At 41.0% G+C, this 24,714-nt stretch overlaps 3 protein-coding genes and 1 long non-coding RNA gene across 5 annotated transcripts in view; 2 read left to right on the top strand and 2 right to left on the bottom strand.

Annotated features, from left to right (window-relative positions):
• sqstm1 (sequestosome 1) overlaps nt 1-11,656 on the top strand; it is a 44,302-nt gene extending 32,646 nt beyond the window's left edge. Inside the window, exon 9 of the mRNA XM_067456763.1 lies at nt 11,570-11,656. The gene's annotated coding sequence lies outside the window, so the exon portion shown is untranslated. The remainder of the gene's footprint in view (nt 1-11,569) is intronic.
• LOC137092121 (uncharacterized) lies at nt 1,219-3,950 on the top strand. Its single transcript, XR_010908149.1, has 2 exons — nt 1,219-1,441; nt 3,569-3,950. It is a non-coding gene; the product is annotated as an uncharacterized lncRNA (long non-coding RNA).
• Nucleotides 11,657-12,142: 486 nt separating the features above from the next.
• mrnip (MRN complex interacting protein) lies at nt 12,143-20,605 on the bottom strand. Its single transcript, XM_067456393.1, is given in 9 exon segments — nt 12,143-12,630; nt 14,434-14,530; nt 14,673-14,788; nt 14,985-15,045; nt 17,424-17,521; nt 19,143-19,165; nt 19,168-19,201; nt 20,370-20,474; nt 20,556-20,605. Coding segments are annotated over 8 exon segments (903 nt in total). The 5' UTR covers nt 20,430-20,474; nt 20,556-20,605; the 3' UTR covers nt 12,143-12,216.
• Nucleotides 20,606-22,032: 1,427 nt separating this feature from the next.
• Nucleotides 22,033-24,714, bottom strand: part of tcirg1b (T cell immune regulator 1, ATPase H+ transporting V0 subunit a3b) — a 33,098-nt gene continuing 30,416 nt past the window's right edge. For both annotated transcript variants that reach the window (XM_067456758.1, XM_067456759.1), the window contains exons 19-20: nt 23,085-23,256; nt 22,033-22,509 (exon numbers count right to left, since the gene is read on the bottom strand). In XM_067456758.1, coding sequence (XP_067312859.1) covers nt 22,416-22,509; nt 23,085-23,256 — 266 coding nt within the window. In that variant the 3' untranslated portion in view covers nt 22,033-22,415. The remainder of the gene's footprint in view (nt 22,510-23,084; nt 23,257-24,714) is intronic.

Raw genomic sequence — 24,714 nt, 5'->3', positions numbered from 1 at the left:
TGTGTATATTTATTTATTTACTTATTCATTCATTTATTTATTTTTAATTTGTGCAGGGTTGGTCCTCCATACAGTCCAGCCCTGTCATACACCGACGGCGTGATTAAAAAAATTACAATTGTAATTCTTAAGGTTTATACATTAAGTACAGCCAATACTCATGAACGCTTCATCATATTTGGGGGTCTTTGGCATCATACAGTTGGAAAAGCCCTGGTTTAGGGGGCGATTTCGGATTCAGATCTTAATTCGAGCACGGATTAGAGAAAACATTAGGCAGGTAAATGGAAGTGCGTGGTGACGTCACGGATATGCTAATTGACGCATATGCCAACGCTTTACCTGAGGTTCGGCTTAACAAGATATTTATCGCTAATAAAGCGATGTCAGTGAAGGCTTACCTGATCGGAAAGGACGACTGCCATGAGGAGATCCGTCGCTTCGTCCTGACTAATCAACTCTGCACAAGTTTCAAGTGTTTGAAGAAAAAGGTGTTCGATGTTTTTCCCTGTATCGGGACCGCGCCCTTTCAGATGTACTACAAAGGTAAGTCAGATCGCAATTTTAATGCCTTAACATGATGACAAGTTTAATGAGATTTCACAAAGTGGCAATCCTGTAGACATAACCCTTTCTTGCCACTTTCGGGAAAATAAATATCTTTAAAATAACACTTTTCCGTTTCACCTCCAGTAGTAGTGAAGTGTTATTTTTGAGCCATCCATCATTTTACAAAAGGCATTGCTATATTGTAAAATATAGTTTTGCTTATTGATAATAGCATTTATAAAACTTTATCGATGAAGCATATGCATTATTATAATGCTGTTAAATGACCATGGTCATGTGGAATTACTGTTATCCAGTGTTTGGGTGTCTAAGCTAATAAAAAGTGTGTGGGTCCTCTCTCTCAGATTTTTTTAACTGGAGTATTTTCTGTAAATCCGCAAGATTTGGCTCATGCTCTGCTGCGACAACACAGCCTGTACCCTCCCTCTCTCGAGTCAGTCGCTTGTGAGCCACTCGTCCGTACCTGTTAAGTTTTTCTTTTTGTTTGTTCTTTTGTTTCGTCTGAGTTATCTACGTATCTTATAAATCTAAAATGGCCACCATGGCTAACATGATCTTCCTCGGGAAACCGCTGTGGATCCTTTTCCTGATCACCTGTAACCTCAGGTGTGCAGCGTGTCACCTGGATGCCCAATAAACACAGAACCAGTCAAATACTCCTCGCTGCAGACTGTAGCGCGGTGACGTCACGAATATTGCGTCACGAATGTGTTAGCGCGCATGCGCAAAGTGACGTTTCGTCGGTATTTAATACGCATGCGCGCCGATGATGTCACTTTTGTGTATTCGCGCATGCGCGTACATTCATTTTCAACTTCAATCACCTGAGGATGATGTTAGCGTTCGCTCGAAAGGTATGGATTCCATGGCAGTAAGTCAATAAGCAGTGTATTTATGTTGTTTTTAACAATTGTGTGTTTGTGTTAACAGCTTTTAATTGTTAGGGATGCTATATAGAGCGTCATAAATGTTTAATTTATTAATGTTTAACATGTGTGCCTCTAAACAAATTAATGCTTTGAAGATGTCTTAAAATAGAGCAGAAAGACTTAAATTAAGGAAGTCATGTAATTGATTGTTGCATGCATTGCAAAAATAAAATAAAATAAAAATCCTAATTGTTGTCTTGTTTTTCCAAATAGATATTTAAACATCTTTAAACAGAGATGCATTTACATGGAATGCAAATGTAAATTGGAGTCTCAAAAGAATTAATAAAATTATGGGAATTTATGTTGAAAACAAATCAAATATCTGTCTGTCTGTCTGCATGTCATGCCAATCTGTAATGTGTCTGTCTGTTTGTCTGCATGTCTGTCTGTAATGTGTCTGTCTGCATGTCATGCCAGTCTGTAATGTGTCTGTCTGCCTGCATGTCATGCCAGTCTGTAATGTGTCTGTCTGCCTGCATGTCATGCCAGTCTGTAATGTGTCTGTCTGCCTGCATGTCATGCCAGTCTGTAATGTGTCTGTCTGTCTGCATGTCATGCCAGTCTGTAATGTGTCTGTCTGTTTGTCTGCATGTCTGTCTGTAATGTGTCTGTCTGTATGTCATGCCAGTCTGTAATGTGTCTGTCTGTAATGTATGTCTGTCTGCATGTCATGCCAGTCTGTAATGTGTATGTCTGTCTGCATGTCATGCCAGTCTGTAATGTGTCTGTCTGCCTGCATGTCATGCCAGTCTGTAATGTGTCTGTCTGTCTGCATGTCATGCCAGTCTGTAATGTGTCTGTCTGTAATGTATGTCTGTCTGCATGTCATGCCAGTCTGTAATGTGTCTATCTGTAATGTCTGTCTGTCTGCATGTCATGCCAGTCTGTAATGTGTCTGTCTGCATGTCATGCCAGTCTGTAATGTGTCAGTCTGTAATGTCTGTCTGTCTATATATATATATATATATATATATATATATATATATATATATATATATATATATATAATAAAATTATGGGAATTTATGTTGAAAACAAATCAAATATCTGTCTGTCTGTCTGCATGTCATGCCAATCTGTAATGTGTCTGGCTGTTTGTCTGCATGTCTGTCTGTAATGTGTCTGTCTGCATGTCATGCCAGTCTGTAATGTGTCTGTCTGCCTGCATGTCATGCCAGTCTGTAATGTGTCTGTCTGCCTGCATGTCATGCCAGTCTGTAATGTGTCTGTCTGCCTGCATGTCATGCCAGTCTGTAATGTGTCTGTCTGCCTGCATGTCATGCCAGTCTGTAATGTGTCTGTCTGTTTGTCTGCATGTCTGTCTGTAATGTGTCTGTCTGTATGTCATGCCAGTCTGTAATGTGTCTGTCTGTAATGTATGTCTGTCTGCATGTCATGCCAGTCTGTAATGTGTATGTCTGTCTGCATGTCATGCCAGTCTGTAATGTGTCTGTCTGCCTGCATGTCATGCCAGTCTGTAATGTGTCTGTCTGTAATGTATGTCTGTCTGCATGTCATGCCAGTCTGTAATGTGTCTATCTGTAATGTGTCTGTCTGCATGTCATGCCAGTCTGTAATGTGTCAGTCTGTAATGTCTGTCTGTCTATATATATATATATATATATATATATATATATATATATATATATATATATATATATATATATATATATATATATATATATATATTGTTTGTCTGTTATGTCTGTCTGTGTCTATCTATTTATCATGTTTTTGTTTCTGATAGACTGTAAACTCTCAGTTTATAAACTACTTTGAACTAATGAATCTTCAAACTTCATAGCTATTGAAACTATTTCAAAATTTCAGGCTAGGCTTTCTCAATCTAAAGTTTGTCTTGAGATTTTTTTTATCTTGTTTTTATTCTTAATGAAGTAAGTCTCTTAGGTACTTTACAGACAAAGCCAATAACACTCAAGCATATCTTTATCTAACTTCTTCCAATAATGCATTTTAAAATATTGTCCTGGTATAATCCTGTACCATGTTAATGCCTTTCTTCAAAATTATTCAACTTTGTTTGTGCTATATTTTATCTAAATTAGGTGTCTAGAACTGGTGTGCATTTTCCACAGAACACAAACAAGAGTTTGGGGTGCCCTGCTCATTGACACTGTGCTTGCACTGCACTCTCCAAGGACTGCCCACCCGGGTCTGCTCCTGATGGCGGATGGCGAGTCCTGAGGTGATTTCATCCAGATAACGAGGATGGGGCTATTGCTCGGGTTGAATGTTTTTTTTTAATGATGGAGGGAAATTTCAGGCTGAGTAGATTTGAATGGATTGTTTTGTGTGTATGCGATATAAAAAATGATAATGTTTGTACTTTGTATATGTGTGTATGATAATCTGTATGTGTACATAATTCTGTAATTATAATGATAAAAGCGATGTCTGCTTTGCTTTGAAATAAAAGAAAGTTGTCACTCTTATGAGTTATAATTTGGGATATAGACATAGACACTGAAAATGTACTGTATGTAGTCAGTTTAACATCAAACTACTTTATTGGCATAAATGTTTTACATGCCGTATTGTCAGAGAAACTGTCCAAAAAAATATAATACACAAAAATAAAGAAGAACAATGTAGGCTACAACTTAATGTGAAAATAATACATTTATACCATCTGCCATTATTTTATACAATTAATGATCTATGTACATAATAATATTAAGGGTGGTTATTTATTTATTTAGTGATATTATTTTATTTATGGTCTTAGCGTAATTAGTTTATACGTTTGTAATGCATGGGGCATGTAATTCTTGCAAGTTTCTTTGTGTGTTTGCTGTATTGAATTGGGAATTCAAATTAATAATTTTTGTGAGGCTAAAGATGAATTTCCACCGGCGTGGACAATAAAGAGTTGTAATCTAAACTACACTTAGTTTAAATAAAATACACAGCCATTACAGAGTATACTTTGTAATTCCTTATAATTATATCAGATGGCATGGTCAAAACCAAGGATATGTGTACTCCGTTTTGCTGTTTTTTTATTATTACTTTAGCGTTTTTAACATTTTATCAACCTATTATGTCAAGTTTTCTCATGCATTTTAAAGACGTGGGACGTCAAACAAGAAATCAAAACACGTGACATCACCGCATAACGCAAATAGTACACGCATGCGCTGTCCCCACGTTATGGCGCATGCGTTTTAAAGATATGCGATACGTAATATACGTGACGTATATTCGTGACGTCAGCGCGCTACAGTCTGCAGCGAGGGGTATCTCGAACCAGTGGCGCCACCAGGGGCCAACCACTGGCCATGGCGTAGGTTTGGGGGTGACGCTAGGTACTAGTCCCAATCAATATTTAGAATAAGCAAAATGACGCGTCCCGTATCAAACCAATACGGACGCGATGCACAAGATTGCGTTTTAGCGGCGCTTTGCTGCCATAGCGACGGAGTCTCGAGAACATGCGCTGGAAACTTGCGCGGTTTCTTAAAAACATGTCGAGCTCGCGTCCACCGTTTGAACGCAAGAGGATTTCCAGATATAGGGCTGAATAGAAAAAAAAGGTATCATGAGTGGGTCTGTCCAGTAACTTACGATGAACCCAAGACAAACTGCACCCTTTGCAGAGAAGCGTGAACTAAAGGTAGGCCTATAGTTTTTTTTAATGGATAATATAATATAATATTCCATACATTATCAGAGCTTGGCAGACTTATTTTTCTAGACATTAATCAATAGAGTATAGCCTAATTAATGTTATCAATTTATCATTTAGCAGTTTGATATTTAAATAATTACAATTGATATTAAAAATAATTACATATAGTCATAATAGTAAATTAATAAAGAGGATTAAACATTTTTGAATTTCAGAATTGTCAGTAAAGTGGTTACTGGTTCAGAATGACTGCTTAAAGAGACAGTGCACCCAAAAATGAAAAATCTGTCATTTCCTCACCCTCAAGTTGTTCCAAACCTGTATACATTTCTTTATGTAGAACACATATGAAGACACATTCCTAGCTTGGAAGTCAATGTTGCCCCCGAAGCAAACATTTGGTTACAAACGTTCTTCAAAATATATTATTTTATGTTCAACAGAATGAAGAAACTCATACAGGTTTGGAACATCATGAGGGAGAGTAAATGATGACAGACATTTCATTTTTGGGTGAACTATTCCTTTAAAGTACACCAATACAGGCTACTAAAGAGATCTTCAGAAATAAATAAAATAATCAAAAGTAAAATCATTTAAAATGTGTTCTGTTGCAAGTTTACATAGGCTACTTGTTTATTGTTGAGCTGCTGTCATTGTTTAATTGTCACTCTTATCACTCTTTAACTGCCTAAGTTCATTAATTATTTTCAAAAACGGATTCAAAACTGATTTGGGAAAAAAAAACACACACAAAATAACTTATTTTAAATATAAAAAATGATTGTGGACTGGATATTTTTTGACCTTTTATCACAGTCTTGGACATGTCAAAGATTAGTAACAACACTGGCTCTGATGCATTGTTAGTTTGTGTGCAGCATCAGATTTACATTTTTTTAATCCCTCATTTATATGCAGTTATTCTATACAAATGCCAGAAACTAAGCTTCTTTTCTTCAGCACAGGCCTATCTAAAGGGTTAATGGTGCCACCTGGTTATCAACTGTAAAAATACCTCTTCCCAACTGGGAAAACCACCAACAATCAAAAATGCATGATTATATGGTGTCACGGCTTTCCAATCAAAAAATGTGGCTATAATGGAAGTCAATGGGGCAAAAACAGCCACGAACTGTAAATGAGGGAGAAAAAAATCTGATGCTGCACAAAAACTAACAATGCATCAAAGCTAAAGTTGTTACTAATCTTTGACATGCCCAAGACTTTTATATATATATTTTATATTTAAAATAAGTCATTTTGTGTGTATGTTTTTTTCTTCCCAAATCCGTTTTGAAAATCATTTATGAAATTGGAAAATAAAGAGTATTATTATTTTGGTACTGGATAATTTGAACTGAAGAGCCTCATAAATTAATAGACTTATTAATAAACTTTGCGCGCTCAGACAGCAACAGGTCAGCTCATGCCCGTCAGTCAACAATTTCAAAAGAAGTTAACGTTAGAAGACGAAGACTACTGGTAAGTAAATAACAAACTCCCTTTAATAGGCGCTTTTACATTTCACTTTGAAACCAGATCTTGTCGACTTTATAACAGTGTTAAATTAGATTTTCTGTGCATATTTCCACCGTGTATATTTCCTTGTCCGCTGTAGACTAATGCAGGGAGTCTTGTGATAGGTTGTTAAGCCAGCCTATCAGAATTTAGCCTCTCGTCTCTGATTGGCTGCAATTGTGTGATATTGTAACGTTGAGTTGTGTTGAGCAGTCAGAGCGCAAGCAAACGAGACGTTGCACATGTGAAATAACGTCGGCGCACATCCAAATAAGCTTATTTTAAATGCAAAATTGATTTTTGTTCGCTCGAAATACTTTCTTATTTGCGGGACGAACATTTCTCCGCAAAACTCAGTTCACGCGTGCGAAATGCCCTTTTGCGCGCTCAAAATATGATCTTGCGCACACAGAATTGTGGAAGAATAGTAAGCCTATACCTATACCTATGTATTACAGCAACAGACTTTACTGTACAACTTTACAGCAGAATAAAACATGTTTACAGTCTGTGACAAATTGTGGTTTTGGTCTATACGGCTAATTTTGACCTTCATGACGACTGTGAGGGGGTGAATTATTTAATAACTCGTTCGTTTATGTTTTATAAAGCCTTAAAGTTCTGCATAATTAAGGGCGTGGCCACTTCGAGTGACAGGTGGATTGCCGTTTGTCTGCTGTCTGTTAGTCGTCACCTAAGCTCCGCCCACATCCCGCCTCTTTGCCCATTTCCTGTTATCTGGGAGTGATGCTGCTAACTGTGCGTTCACACCGCCGGCGGCGAGAGCGGCAAGCTGGCCGGAAGTCATTCATTTTCAATGGGAGCCGGGTGGCGAGCTCCGGCGAGAGCGGCGCGTCTTGGACGATTTGGGCGTCGAGGAGAGTTGAAATCAGCTTAACTTTATGGTAATGAGCTATGACGCGGTTCGGCGGCAACAGGCGGCAACCAGTCAGAATGTAGAAGTGCTCCGCTTGAGAGAAATCCAGAGAACGCAGGCCTGTAAACTTTGGTTCCGACCACATTAGTTCCCAAGCAATTTGTAGGAGAGGTTGATCATTGCTGTGCGGGTTTCCCGATCATTTATGACAAGATCATTCATAGTGATGTGTCATTTGTTAAGAAGTCGCGCAACACTATTTTACAGGCGCTAGAACGCTCGTTGTTCAGCGGGTGTGCAATTAATTCTTACTTTCACATTTAAACGATTTCATGAAGTTAATTTATACCCTACTTGTGGTCAGTCTATCCATCAACATGCTTGTTTGATTTGCGGCCTCTTTAAATACAGTTTAAAAAAAGGAAAAACATTCGATCTACGTCAGAGCGGCGGCACGTCCACGGAGCTTTCTACAGCGTCGTTGTCAGGGCGGCAAGAGCGAATTTTGACGCTTTCGCCGGCGGCGGTGTGAACGCACGGTAAGATGGCGACGGCTCGACTCTACTTTACACCTTAGAACGGCTCTTCAGAATCCTATGGGAAACGTTAAGGACACTACGGCCATATTTATTACAGTCTATGGTCTTGTCCCACACACACACAATGGTTCCGACGCCGATGAGTGTTTGTACAGAGAAGGACATCGACAGAATCTGCGTAAAACATGATGCCAATAATAGTGACTTAAATCCCTTCCTCTGTAGAAAGTAACGGAGATATGATCGCTTTCTCCTCGGACGAGGAGCTCAGGATGGGATATGCTCTGGTGAAGGACAGCACTTTCATGATCTTCATCAAGCGTAAGTCACAAATACTTATGAGTGTCTTAATAAACCCAAACATTAACATCACAGAGATTAATGAACATTTCCTGATGATTTCCTCACCCGCATCTCATCCCAGATGTTCATGTCTTTCTTTCTTCAGTGGATACACTGCAAAAAATGCTTCTCTTACTCAGTATTTTAGTCTTGTTTCTAGTCAAAATATCTAATAATTCTTACATTAGGAAACAGTTACTAGACAAGTAAAAAATGTGAGTTTTCTCTTAAAATAAGCAAAAACTCTCTTCATTTTGAGTTATTTTTCCCCAAAACAAGACAATTACTTTAGCTTGTCTAGTAAATACTTCTTGTTTTAAGAATGTTTAGATGTTTGGACGAGAAACAAGACACAAATACTCATTAAGAAGAGTAAGAAGAGCGTTTTTTGAGGAAAACTCCACATAATGGACTTCAATGTGAAGGGCTTCACGATCCCAGAGGAATACAGTCTGATCCAGACAAACCATCTCACATTTGCAACACAAATACACATTTATACAGTTTTAACCTCAAATGCTCGACTTCGGTGTTGTTCTAGTTTAAGGCGTATGATGTCATCACGTCGGAAAGTGCCGACCCAGTGTTAAAACGACACAAATAAAGAACGACGTGATGACATCACACACCACGAAGAAGAACAACACCGAAGTCGAGCATCTGAGGTTAAAACTGTATAAATGTGTAGATAATGTGTGATGGTTTGTCTGGATCAGACTCTATTCCTCTGGGATCATCAGAGCCTCTGAAGATCTTCCTCTGAAACGCCACTGATTTGGACCTTCAGCCGTTATGAGGAGAAAAATCCTGGAATGTTTTCCTTAACCTGTTAAGTGTCACTGGCCCACCGGTGGGCCCATTTGCCACTGTATGTTTAAAACAATTATATCCTATATTTATCCTGATCTAATGTTGACAAACTATATATCATTTGAAAGCTTACGAACTCAAGATTCATCCTGTTAAAAACATTTTGAAATCGGACCTTGCGTTACCATGGAAACAGTGCTCTAAATTATTCTAGCAGGCTCCTCCCCAAGTGGCGTCGTCATGTTTCATATTTCTTTAACTATTTTAGAATAAAAACCTTTTCTTATCTTGACAAAACACATATTGCCGGAAAGGTCTGAGTCTCACGGTTCTATATCTGAAAACTGTTTTGTGGTATTTGGACAAAAATATATACATTTGACACAGGAAATTTCATTTAAAAAAATCAATGGAATTTCAATGACACCCGGTGGCTATTTGTGGTACAACGCCTAAACAAAATCTCATGGGAACTTACATTTTTGTGATATCAACTTCAAATTAGGAACACAAATTGATTAGACATATGGCTTTGATTTGATAATAATTTTTGAGTAAAAATTATTTTGTAACATATTTTATATTTAATATCTAGTACAGTATATTTGATTTACAGTAAATTTAAACTTCCATAACTTCTTTATGCTTTACTTTTTTGAAGTGAATTTTGAGCAATACTCTGCTGACTGTCTTCTTTAAAATGAGACCAAACTTATGTCTATATTCCAAAGCATTCTTGAATTGCAACCATTTAATAGTGAATTTTCAAGTATATTTTCAAAAAGGGGGATGACAGTTAACAGGTTAAAAAACTTCATTTCGACTGAAGAAAGAAAGACATGAACATCTGGGATGAGGAAACTATCATTAATACAGGTCAGGAACAACTTGAGGAAGAGTAAATGACTGAACTTTAATTTTTGGGGTGAACTGTCCCTTTAAATGAACATTTAAAGCTGGGGGAAATAGTCCATTACAGATGGGGAGGAAGAGAAAGCAAGGAAAGAGTGAAACGTGACGTTCAGACATATTTCTTCCTTAGCATATGTGTGGTGATATATTTTCTAGTTTCTTTGTGGGAAAATCCCACATTTATCTCCCACTGTTTCCTGTTGCAGGTGCGACCCACGGCCGGGAATGGAATCCGGCTTTAGAAGACTACTAATGTCATTAAATAAGCTGTTTTTACAATGATTACTGTTCCAAGGTTAAATATACAGATTTACTCTGTTTGTTGTGCTTTTTGGCATATGTTGATATGTTATTCTGTTATGCAAATACAGTAAACAAACAATTCTAATGTTCAAGTAAGTCAACAAACACTAACGTCTTTTTATTTTTCTCTCATGTTAGCTAATGCAGTAACTAATTGCATTAATATACAGCTCTGGAAAAATTAAGAGACCACTTAACATAGATCTATCAATGCGAAGTGGTCTCTTACTTTTTTCCAGAGCTGTCAGTGAGTTAAGATTAACTAATGCTGAACAGAGTTGTTTATGGTTAGTTCATGTTAATACAACCTTTATTGGAAAGTGTTACGGAGAAATGACATCTTAATGACATTTAAATACGCAATTAGATTGTGTTCAAAACTGGTTGTTTTATCTTATTGTCTTATATTTTTTAATTAAGATAAAAAATATTGAATTTAATTAAAAGTTTAATAATAATACAATTATACAGGGGGAAAGCTAATTTAAAATTAAACAGTCAGCATTTTTGGTTAACATGAACTGCACTTCAACATTTACTAATGCATTGTTAAAATCTTGTTAATGCACAGCTGGATTTATATTAACTAACTTTAACAAAGATGAACAAATACAATAACACATGATTGGTTAATGTTAGTTAATACATTAAGTAATGACCCTTATTCTAAAGTGTTACCTATACTTACATTTTTTACCTGATTGTTACTCTAACATAACTACAAGAAGTGCTTTTCATTGAGTAGTTCTGTCTGAACTCATGCGGGCAGCGACCCAAAGCTTTCTATTAAAACCGCCAGAACCACGAGAAAGCAGTTTTAAAGTTTGTTTGCACACCTTCATACAAACACGAGAACGGATGGCGTTTTGAAAGAACCGCAGGAACTGGCTAAAGGAGGTGGATTGACCGTAAAGTGAAATGAGTCCATGGTAATCGGCTGATTTTAGCTCCTGTATCAATTACTCAGGTGGCTAGCACATCCTTGCGTTCATTATTGGCCTTTCACTGCACACTTCATGCTAAAATGATCATACATGCTTAATTAGTAACGCTCTATATTTGTGTAATAGAAGTCTATCCATTTCCATAATCAATCAGCAGTTAAAGCAGAAAGCTGTGTGTTTTATTATCAGTTTGAGTAAAACAGTGTAAGGTCTTCTGAACTTCCTGTCCTTTCTCTTCGCAATAAAAACCTGCTCCAAAAAATATTGGTTGTATTTGGGTTTGTTTAAGACTTTCGGGAAGAGCTGAACTACCAGTGAAGAGAACATTCAGACACACACTGCAAAACCCACTCTTCTTATTTAGTATTTTTTGTCTTGTTTTTAGTCTAAATATCTAAAAATCCTTCAATCAAGATGCTTTTACTAGATAAGTTATATTACATTTGTTCTTGTTTTGGGGAAAAATATCCAAATGAAGAGAGTTTCTGCTTAAAACAGGCAAAATGATCTGCCAATGGGGTGAGAAAAATAATCTTATTTCTGATTGAAATCTTGTTTCTTGTTTCCGTCCCAAACAGAAATAAGATTATTCTCCTCACCCCATTGGCAGATCATTTTGCCTGTTTTAAGCAGAAACTCTCTTCATTTAGATTTTATTTTCAAAAAAACAAGAAAAAATATCTTATGTGGTTTTACTGATCTAGTAAATGCATCTCGATTTAAGAATATTCAGATATTTAGACTGGAAGCGAGACAACATGACTGAGTGAGAAGAGTGTGTGTGTTAAACATCCTCGAATGGAAATGTGTCTCAGTCTTAAATCGTGTCGTCGAAGTCTTCATCGGTGAGGAACATGGGGTTAAAGGAGAGCTTTAAACATGGCGGAGGCAGACTAAATCCCGAAGGCTTGGAGGTGCGAGTGTCGGATATACTGGAAAGACTTCCATCTGCAACACCGCTCGTGTTTTCATCCGGAGGATATGTGCGCTCTTCTGCAGTGAAATAAGGCAGTGTGTTATCATCATACTGAGGCAAAGCGTGATCATACTCGTCCTCATCCGGCGGAGAGAGGAACTTCTCCCATCTGGACTCAGAGCTTTCCCCAAGCGAAGCTAGACGTCCTCTTTTCTCTTCTCTCCTGTTATTGAGCTCATCCCGAGGGGCTGATGGGAGATTTGTGCTACAGGAAGCAGATGCTTTATTCCCATCGGTCCTCCACCTGCGGTCCTGCTGCGATAGAGACCAGAGGTCAGTCAAATGGCCTTCATGGGCGTTTGCGTGATCTTCGTATAAACTAGGGCTGTCCCCGACTAAGGATTTACACATTTGAGTCAGAATTGTCGAATCTTTCTATAGTCGACTGATAGCTGAATCATCTATGTGTGTGTGTGTGTGTGGAGGGGCACGACACTTGTCAGCACGAGGGTTAAACTATTTATATTCTCCTTTACACACTGCACACGGCAACAACTTTTAATACAGCGACCAAAACTGCCGGCCAACGGACAGATGAACTGACAATGGCTTTCTTATTTAGGTTTAAATAAAGGTAATGTGCTGGATAAACATTCACAAAACGTTTCTCATAACATGTTAAAGCCGCGATCGAAATCCAGAACATCACACAAATATATAAAAGAGCATTTTGATAAATAAACCTAAAAAAATACCAGCCTAGAGAGGAGAAGAACGCGTTGAGTGCGTTTATATGACCGTTCTGGAGCCGATTGTGCCTAAAGGGGGTCGTGAACATTATATACACGCGAGATCAGTTTGAATCGCCTTCTGGCAGAAGAGCTGCAGACGATTTGAGGGAAATATAATGTAATATTAGGGGTGTCCATGGTTAACCGATTGACCGATTAACCGTTAAAAATTGCGTAACCGAGTGAAACATTTTGCTCGGTTAAGTGGCGTCAATGACGTGCCTTGAATTTAGTTGTAATATATTTTTGCACCCCTGTAGACCGCCAGAGCGCTCCCAGACATTTGTAGTATCCATAGGGTTAGGGTAGTATCCACAAGAAGAAGTCATGACCAGCTTTCTAAGCGGGCAAAGAAAGCGTGGGAGCACTTTAAAAATGAGAGTGACGGGGCGAAATGCAAGTATTGCAATGCAGTGCTTACCGCATTTTTCAGGTTATAAGTTGCTCCGGAGTATGAGTCGCATCAGTCAAAATATGCGTCATGAGGAGGAAAATAACATACGTCGCACTGGACTATAAGTCGCATTAGGGCAGAAGCAGAGCGCGAGCCGCGCACGCTGTGCATAACGGAGCAGAAGAAAGAAAGTTTGAAGTGAGAAACTTGTGAATGACTAGAGAAAAGCAGACGTTACTTTAACTGTAATGAAGAAAACAAAAAAGCTAATCGCGGACTGAAAGCAAGATGGCCAGAGCTGAAGGGACGAGTCCACAGATGCTTGAACTCTCTGCCGGGAGAGGCTCAGCCGCGCGAGTCAAACGCTGTGTGAATCATTCTCCGCTGCATATTTTACTAACGTTACATGCTCTAATCATGCAGGCGCCCTCGCGGCCACTCGCATTGCTCGTGAACTGGAGCGCATCTCATCCTAATTTAACGAAACTCAGCGTACGCCTCACAGACATGAAATATATCTTAAGAAACTTGAAATGTCTTTTAACATTTTAAAACGAAAAGAAATAGGCAACTCTCTGATTAGGTAATCCATGATGTGCATTTCTCTATATAGGCGCGTTCACTACGGAGATGGTGGTCGTCAAATTAATAAGCTAAAAATAATAACCCTGACGCACACTATGGTTAACCGAGTATTAACCGCTAAGGGCCTCGGTTAACGGTTAATGAAAAACTTGAAAACGTGCAGCCCTATGTAATATAAAACTGAAATGGCGGTCTGTGGCACGGCAGGATTTTAAACAACTTCCTCAGTCACACCCGTGAAGATTCGACTGAGACCGGGGGTCGAATCCGGCTCTGCATATCGCTGCATCGAATCTCCGACTATTCGGGGTCAGCCCTAGTGGAAGTGTGTGTGTGTGTGTGTTTTACCAGATACGGTCTCTTCATCCCAGTCGGAGACTCCTCATCCTCACACACATCAGGAGCGCCAGAAAAAGGCTTTACAGTGGAGATTTTCCTCCTTTTTCTGTGTAGAAAAACAGAAGAGCGTTAAACACTTAATGATAACGTCTGAAAATACATTTAAAATACAAATCTGCTATATATCCAGGTTCTCTAAAGGGCTCAATCCCCTTTAATATCCAGCAGATGAAGCGCTTGACCCTGACCTGGATCTCTGTGGTTCGGTATAAATGTTCTGCTCTTCTTCCTCATCTTCATCATCTGGACCCTCAGCTGCGGGATCTGTGTATTTACTCCAGCGGCTGATGGGATGAGGCGCTTCCTGATACAGATATATGAGAGAGAGAGAGAGAGAGAGAGAGAGAGGGGGAGAGAGAGAGAGAGAGAGAGAGAGAGAGAGAGAGGGGAGAGAGAGAGAGAGAGAGAGAGAGAGAGAGAGAGAGAGAGAGAGAGAGAGAGACTCAGTTCTTCTCTTCATGATCTCTGAGCAGATGAGTGGCCAGACATCAGAGCTTTACCTCAGAGTTCTCCATCACATCTCCATCCACAGCTTCACTCTCACCCTCTTCATCCGATCCCCTTTAAAACATCGTGTTAGTCAGTGAGGTTTCTTTCAGCCATTCATTTATTCAGAAACCCAGTTCATTCATAAGCAGGAGCTGCAGTATTTCCTAAAATCGCTCCTTGTTCCTGCGGTGCGGACACGCCTAAAGCTGGATACTGCCACAGCTAACTCTAGGAACTGCGTCCAGGTTATATCACAGCGCTACTCTAGAAAAGTGACTAATGGACCAATCGGTAAGCCCCTCCCCTTCAGCGCAGATGAGCCAATAGCAGTTGAGCATCACGGGCACCGGAGCTCGGACATCTTTAGGGATCAGCGCCATAGACACACATCGGAAGATCATCATCGGTTTGATGGAGTGTATGCTACACCAACGGTAAAGCGATGCTCCGGGGAAACTGTAACACCCATTCCAGGTCATAATTTCATTAAGTTACGATTAAAGTTAGTGATGACTGTTCTCACGTCATACCGGTGTAAGTTAAATCAAAAGCACACAAACGACGGTCTACATTTCAGTGCATCTCTCTGTATTAAGATGGTGACGTCAGAGTCCTGCAACGGGTCGGGTACCCGCGGGTATCCGCGGGTACCCGCATAAAAGTGGCTAAAACGGGTGGATTATGACATTTATAAAATTCACGGGCGGGGATGCGGGCGGATAATTAACTCTGTGCGGGCGGGTAGTAGCGCGGATGGGCGGATGAAAAATATGTGCAATATTTCTGTGACAAAGTGAACGCGAGAGCGAGAGAGAGAGAGAGAGAGAGAGAGAGAGAGAGAGAGAGACCAGGGCGTGATTGTGAATGAGCGTCACCTGCGAGCCACACCGGTCTCGAGTTCTCTGAGGGAGCTCGGAAGCATATAAGGACGAGAGATCACCAGACCTGGATTTGACGTTGAGTTGTGTTTATGTTTTATTATGCGTGTGCGCATGGGAGATGTCCATGAAGGGCTACTCACGTTACTTTCGTTTTGTTTGGTTAAAGTCTTTTAAATGTTCGCCGGTTCCCGCCTCCTTCTTCCCCCATCCAACATATTGTAGGCTATTACAATTTCTATGTCCAAATTACCATTACACACACACGCAACTATGATATGCCATTTGACCCATCACGTCACCACCACTGCGACATTGAAACTTTAGTTGATGCCTCTCGTAGCGCAGATGGAGCGAGCGTTGCAGGAGTAGCAATGGATGAAGTAAAAGTAAAGCTGGTGAGTGGAGTAGCTATATGAAATTGTTGACAATGAGTCTTTAAAGGCACTTTTGCCTGTTTCATTAGCCCATTCATGACGCTGTTGATGTTGAGAGAGGTGTAGGATAAAAAAATAAAGCATTTTAATTTGAATGTTTTAGCGTGTGTGATTTATCGCGGGCACGGGTCGGGTAACGGGCCAAATATTAACGGGTCTGGGCGGGTACGGATTTAATTTTGAAATTTTCACGGGTCACGGGTCGGATCTGGTGCTAAACCTTGCGGGTACGGGCAGGGGCGGGTCTCCAAAAATGGACCCGTGCAGGACTCTGGGTGACGTACAGTCCTTCACCCTAACCCTGTCTGTGGCGCATGAACAGTGCTGAGCCTGGATGGTATCGTCTGCGATCGTAACGAGGCTTCTCCTCATATTCCCTCTTCTTTATCGTTTAGTTTGTTTTTGATATCTCTGAGAGTTTAGATGTGTGTAAGGTCTATATTATCTGTCTTCTGTAGTTGAGGGACTCTTATGTTGACGGGTATAGTTTAGGGTCAGTGAAGGGCAGAGCTCACACACAGTTCATCAGTTGTTTTGCAGATAGACTCATTTACCGGTTATAACTGCAGCCACGAAAGCTCATGGTCTGTACGTTTGATTATTGTTAGTATGAGTGTTTGAGTGTCATTTGCTGCGTATGTTAATGATAATGGAGAGAGAGAGAGAGAGAGAGAGTTTGTGAATGAGACGTTAATGTGCGCTCTGTTTGTTCAGCTCTTGTGGTGATTTTATTGGAGTGTAAAACGATGAGATAAACTTCATAACCCATCAGTGAAGTTTGGTCATCAGACGGAGTACACACTACACTCGGTGTCATCTTGGGATGAGGTTTAAGATAAAGACTAGCACTAAACTATCCAATCCAATGTTCTGTTTGTCTGGGAAGGAGAAAAAAACTAACAAAACAAAGTTGTGTGTTCTGTGCTCGATTAACTGAGTCTTCAGCTCGTGCAGGTTGTTGGTCTTGTCTGTTTCGCTGCTTCTATTGCTCTCCTCTTTTGTAAGTCGCTTTGGATAAAAGCATCCGCTAAATGATTAAATGTTAATGTACACACTGACAGCTGTCACTGTAAGACCTAGCAACTCCGTCTATAGCTGTGAGTGTTACGGTAATAATACTCCGGTTATAACTCACGGCTGTGACCCCGTGGTGACCTCCTGCAGTCGCCCTCGCAGGGCATTGAGCTTCTGAACATGCCTTCTGCAGTCGGCGGCTCCACCCCGACCGAACTCCTGCAACACACACACACACACACACACACACACACACACACACACACACACACACGGGACTTACACCACTGAGAGAGTGTATGTGTGTGTGAGAGAGAGTGTGTGTGTGTGTGAGAGTGTGTTGCGTGTCAGTGTGTCTGAGAGAGAGTGTGTGTGTGAGTGTGTGAAAGAGTGTGAGTGTGTGATAGAGTGTGTTTGTGTGTCAGTGTGTGTGAGAGAGTGTGTGTTTGTGTGTCAGTGTGTGTGTGTGAGAGAGTTTTTGTGTGTCAGTGTGTGTGTGTGTGAGAGAGAGTGTGTGTGTGTGAGAGTATGTTTGCGTGTCAGTGTGTCTGAGAGAGAGTGTGTGTGTGAGTGTGTGAAAGAGTGTGAGTGTGTGATAGAGAGTGTGTTTGTGTGTCAGTGTGTGTGTGAGAGTGTGTGTTTGTGTGTCAGTGTGTGTGTGAGAGAGTTTTTGTGTGTCAGTGTGTGTGTGTGTGTGTGAGAGAGAGTGTGTGTGTGTGAGAGTGTGTTTGCGTGTCAGTGTGTCTGAGAGAGAGTGTGTGAGTGTGTGAAAGAGTGTGAGTGTGTGATAGAGAGTGTGTTTGTGTGTCAGTGTGTGTGTGTGTGTGTGTGAGAGAGAGAGTGTGTTTGTGTGTCAGTGTGTGTGTGAGAGAGTTTTTGTGTGTCAGTGTGTGTGTGTGAGAGAGAGTGTGTTTGTGTGTCAGTGTGTGTGTGAGAGAGTTTTTGTGTGTCAGTGTGTGTGTGTGAGAGAGAGTGTGTTTGTGTGTCAGTGTGTGAGAGAGTTTTTGTGTGTCAGTGTGTGTGTGTGAGAGAGAGTGTGTGTGTGTGAGAGTGTGTTTGCGTGTCAGTGTGTCTGAGAGAGAGTGTGAGTGTGTGAAAGAGTGTGAGTGTGTGAGAGAGTGTGTGCGTGTGTGATAGAGAGTGTGTTTGTGTGTCAGTGTGTCTGAGAGAGAGTGTGTGAAAGAGTGTGAGTGTGTGAGAGAGTGTGTGCGTGTGAGAGTGTGTTTGCGTGTCAGTGTGTCTGAGAGAGAGTGTGTGAGTGTGTGAAAGAGTGTGAGTGTGTGAGAGAGTGTGTGCGTGTGTGATAGAGAGTGTGTTTGCGTGTCAGTGTGTCTGAGAGAGAGTGTGTGAGTGTGTGAAAGAGTGTGAGTGTGTGAGAGAGTGTGTGCGTGTGTGATAGAGAGTGTGTTTGCGTGTCAGTGTGTCTGAGAGGGAGTGTGTGAAAGAGTGTGAGTGTGTGAGAGAGTGTGTGCGTGTGTGATAGAGAGTGTGTTTGTGTGTCAGTGTGTGTGTGTGTGAGAGTGTTTGTGTGTCAGCGTGAGAGTTTTTGTGTCAGTGTGTGTGTGAGAGCGAGTGTGTGTTTGTGTGTCAGTGTGTGTGTGAGAGAAAGAGAGAGAGAGAGAGTGTGTGTGTGAGAGAGAGAGTGTGTTTGTGTGTGTGAGAGAGAGAGAGTGTGTATGTGTGAGAGAGAGTGTGTGTGTGAGAGAGAGAGAGAGAGAGAGAGAGAGAGAGAGAGTGTGTGTGTGAGAGAGAGAGAGAGTGTGTTTGTGTGTGTGAGAGAGAGAGAGAGAGAGTGTGAGTGCGAAAGAGAGAGAGTGTGTGTGTGTGTTGTTAACTGTACCTTCACCAGAGACTGCTTCTCACACACACTTTGCACGCCCATCTCTTACTCTTCTTCACCTGGAGGAGGAAACGTCCACAATTACTGCGGCCGAGAGTGAAGAAGAAGAAGAAGAAGAAAAGGCTCCTACAAAAACCCACCTGTTGTTCTCAAACGGGCTAAACTACAAAATGAGTTCGAAAAAATTTTCATTTGCATAATTTTCATGTTTTATTATGAAAAATATATTCAAAACCTTCACTGTAACACACAGTACTGTCCCAAATCCCCTTCACTGCTCTCCTGCTGGTTATTATACAACACTACGATTGGGGACAACAGTTTTTAATCATAATTTTTTATTAAGAAAAATATGAATAACTTTACTTACGTGTTTCCCCCTCACACTAAATGTTGTAGTGATGTTGGAACTGAATTTGGTAACACTGAAATTATTGAATACTTCTCATCCTAAAAATGATCCATTAAGCAATTCTTCCAAACTAAGTGTTGTAGTAAAACCAGTAGGATGGCATTAATGTGTGTGTGTGTGTGTGTGTGTGTGTGAATTTGGCAACAGTGAGGTCACTGAATATATTTTTATACAAAACCGTTTATTAATCATAATTGAGGTAAATTTAGGTCACATCGTCCAGCCTGGATTCAGTGAAGATATATCAACACAAATCACGACAATATGAGATTAATATGACTAAATTAAAAATATAAATAGAAGGAAATGTCTCCATCTTGTGGGAAAAATAGGGAAGATGATTAAAAATGAAGGCATTTCTGCTGATCACCTCATGACATGTTAATGGCTAACACAATAAACTGTAAAAAATAAAATAGATCCCATTCTTAAAAATATAATTCCCATAAAAATGTGTAAATTATCATAAATGGACGAGCATTGGGCAGATGTTTGTTTTATAGTGAGTTCTGTGTAATAAAAGGTGTTTTGTAACGTATATAATGAAGTGAGGTCTTTAGAAAATGTATTATATGTTTAAAATTATATTAAATACATTACTTATAATTTTAAATAAGGATATATCCCGGATGAAATCACCGAATCATACGGTTTCTCTGATCATTTAAACGGTGTCTGACATTAAAGCTTGTTATCGTGACAGACATAATACATGAGACATCACTACAGGTTCAGTAAAACATTATGATTATGTAACTAATATATAGCACATATTATTATAAAAGCTAACTATATAAAGCGACAGAAAGCTTTACCTGCTGTACTTGAAAGACCTGACAGGAAAAACACCGCAGAACATGAAACTCTTGACCCATGTTGAGTAGTTTAGTCCGGAGGATTAAAGTGCAGTTATTTCACTTCTATAAACCATAAACATATAAACATATCGCATATAAACCATAAACATATCGCATATAAACATAATTTGTGTTCCCGCCCACCGTCTTCTTCTTCTTCTTCTGCGCGTCCCTTGCGCACACCGCCTCCTAAAGGAAAGAACAACAACAACAACGGTTACGGAACACACGTCTTTTTGTTAAATATTTCTGCTTTATTTTATTTATTTAGTATGGTATTTTTAATATATGTTACTTATGTGTAACCTAAATTAGATATAAAGCATTCTGGTGAAGTCTTCAACAATAATAAAGTTCGTCGAGACAAACCTTTTAAAGTGTGTTTAAGGCTTGATTTTTAATTAATTTCTATGTAAAACACTTTGAATTGCCATTGTGTATGAAATGTGCTCTATAAATAAACTTGCCTTGCCTTGATAAAGTCAGACCAGAAAGTTAGAAAGTTTTAAAAGCTTAAAGTTGGATGGTTTTGAAGGCTAGTCTATCAGAAAACTAGATGTATCAATGGATAATGGATGGATAGATAGATAGATAATAGATGGATGGATAGATAATGGATATATAATGGATGGATAGACAGATATTGGATGGATAAATAGATAATGGATAGATAGATAAATAGACTGAGTTTGATAAGGTACTCAGAGGGTGGATTCTGGGGTGTTGCTGTTCGGTTGCTAAGGTATTCTGGGTGGTTGCTAGGTTGTTTCTGAGGTACTCGGGTGGTTGCTGTAGTGTTATGTGGTTGCTAAGGTACTCGTGACGGTTGCTGTTCGTTATCTAATGTGTTGAGGTAGCTGATCTGTAATGTTTGTGATTGTATCTTTATTTAATCTTCTCTTCAGCCCAGAGGTGCTCAGACCTGCTCAGGCCACACCTGTCTGTATTTATTGGTGTTTTTAGGTCTGCAGAAAGTTCAACCTCAAAGGTGCAATATTATCCCCATCTAGTGGTGAGGTTGTGAATTATACCCCTCTCTTTCGAAGCACATAGACGCTACGGTGGCCCACACAGGACACATGTGGGCGTCTGAGACAGCAACGAGCCGCTAACACTCTGTAGAGAAGTTTGTTCCTTTAGGGCCACCGTAGAAACATTGCGGCACAAAATGGCGGCTTCACTGTAAGAGACCCGCGGTGTGTGTAGATAGAAACGGCTCATTCTAAGATAATAAACACGGCTCATTATATAAGGCCTTTATACTATTATATTGCATTTCTGTCAATCATAAATATTACACACTGCACCTTTAAAACAGCAAACTCTGTTGCGTTCAGGACGCTGCTATTCTAGCTCAATACACCGCTGTTTCAGCAGGATATCTTCAGTAGTTTGAGCTTATTACTATTTTTCTCTCACAAGAAAATACTTTTATTCAGCAAGGATGCTTTAAATTGATCAAAAGTGACAGTAAAGACTACAAAAGATTTATATTTAAAGAAAGATGAGGTCAACGCAGGCCCTCAGATGCGCACTTTACTGTCGTGCTCATCGAGCACATTTGACAGATACACACATTTGACACACACACACACATACACACACACACACACACACACAGTTGTGTAGCGAGAGACTTTGGTCTTTATTGATCAGCGAATGTCACTGTAAGCACTTTGTGAATCAACTCCAAAATTAAAACAGTTTCATTGAAATCATGGAAAAGCAAAAATAAAAGAAGAGCTGGACGGAAGAGTATTCCCTTTGAGTGATAAATCAAGCTGAGATCAATGATTTCATAACTCTGTCCCCTCAGCGTTAGAGCATCAGATGTCCATCGAGGAGAGCTAAAAGATAAAAGCACTAAAACACTCAGAGATGGGCTTCAGAACACTCCTCAGAGGGCGCCTGTGGGCTGAGCTAAAAGAAAAGAAAACAAACGATTCTTCAAGGATGCATTTAAAACGTTCACACACTCCTCAGCCTCAGGACGATTACAGCCGGTCACTTGAGGGACAATCCGCTGAATCCGGAGGAGAAGGCAAACGGAGTGAGCTTGTACCCCGTTCCGCTGTAGAACTTATTCTGAAACTCCACCCTGAGGAAGAGAGAGAGAGAGAGAGAGAGAGAGAGAGAGAGAGAGAGAGAGAGAGAGAGAGAGAGAGAGAGAGAGAGAGAGAGAGAGAGAGAGAGAGAGAGAGAGAGAGAGAGAGAGAGAGAGAGAGAGAGAGAGAGAGAGAGAGAGAGAGAGAGAGAGAGAGAGAGAGAGAGAGAGAGAGAGAAAATAAATAAAAATACAACACGATAAAATCGGGCAAGCGTAAGGATTTGAGTGAGTTTGGCCAGATTGTGACGGCTAGACGACTGGGTCAGAGCATCTCCAGAACTGCAGCTCTTGTGGACTGTTCCCGGTCTGCAGTGGTCAGTATCTATCAAAAGTGCTCCAAGGAAGGACCAGTGGAGAACCGGCCACAGGGTCATGGGCGGCCAAGGCTCATTGATGACCGTGGGGAGCGAAGGCTGGCCCGTGGGGTCCGATCAAACAGACGAGCTACTGGAGCTCAAACTGCTCCAGAAGTTAATGCTGGTTCTGATAGCCCATGTGAGTGTCTGTGTGTGTGAGTGAGTGAGTATCTGAGTGTCTGAATGTGTGTGTGAGTGTGTGTCTCTCACCAGTGGAGTCGAAGCGCGTGCAGGAAAGCGGAGAGTCCCTCCATGATGAGCAGGATGGAGACGGTCAGCACAGCGAAGGCCGCGAAGACGACCACAGTGATGACGGAGCCGACATAACTGAGCTCTCTAAAGGACTGGCGCATCACCATCCCCCACAGCACCTCCGACAGCTCTGGAACACACACACACACACACACACACACACACACACACACACACACACACACACATTTGTTTTTTGTGAAATGTGTGGACTTTCCACAGGTGTAATGGTTTTTATACTGTACAAACCGTATTTTCTATCCCCTTACACTGCCCCTAAACCTACCCATCGCACGCACACACACACACACACACACACACACACACACACACACACACACACACACACACACACACACACACACACACACACACACACACACTGCCCCTAAACCTACCCATCGCACGCACACACACACACACACACACACACACACACACACACACACACACACACACACACACACACACACACACACACACACACACACACACACACACAGCCCCTAAACCTACCCATCGCACGCACACACACACACACACACACACACACACACACACACACACACACACACACACACACACACACACACACACACACACAGCCCCTAAACCTACCCATCACACACACACACACTGCCCCTAAACCTACCCATCACACACACACTGCCCCTAAACCTACCCATCACACACACACTGCCCCTAAACCTACCCATCACACACAGACACACGCACACGCACTCGCGCACACACACTGCCCCTAAACCTACCCATCACACACACACACACACACACACACACACACACACACACACACACACACACACACACACACTGCCCCTAAACCTACCCATCAAGCGCGCACACACACACACACACACGCACACACACACGCACAGTGCCCCTAAACCTACCCATCACACACACACACACACACACACACACACACACACACACACACACACACACACACACACACTGCCCCTAAACCTACCCATCAAGCGCGCACACGCACACACACACACACACACACACACGCACAGTGCCCCTAAAACTACCCATCACACACACACACACACACACACACACACACACACACACACACTGCCCCTAAACCTACCCATCAAGCGCGCACACACACACACACACACACACACACACACACACACACGCACAGTGCCCCTAAACCTACCCATCACACACACACACACACACACACACTGCCCCTAAACCTACCCATCAAGCGCGCACACACACACACACACGCACAGTGCCCCTAAAACTACCCATCACACACACACACACACACACACACACACTGCCCCTAAACCTACCCATCAAGCGCGCACACACACACACACACACACACACACACACACGCACAGTGCCCCTAAACCTACCCATCACACACACACACACACACACACACACTGCCCCTTAACCTACCCATCAAGCGCGCACACACACACACACACACACACACACGCACAGTGCCCCTAAACCTACCCATCACACACACACTGCCCCTAAACCTACCCATCACACACACACACAGACATACACACACAGACAGCCCCTAATGTGTGCC

The sequence above is a fragment of the Pseudorasbora parva genome, chromosome 11 (assembly GCF_024679245.1).
Source record: "Pseudorasbora parva isolate DD20220531a chromosome 11, ASM2467924v1, whole genome shotgun sequence".
In the NCBI taxonomy this organism is placed as follows: domain Eukaryota; kingdom Metazoa; phylum Chordata; class Actinopteri; order Cypriniformes; family Gobionidae; genus Pseudorasbora; species Pseudorasbora parva.
Note: the sequence above shows the minus strand (reverse complement) of the source record. Positions and strands in the feature narration are given on the sequence as shown.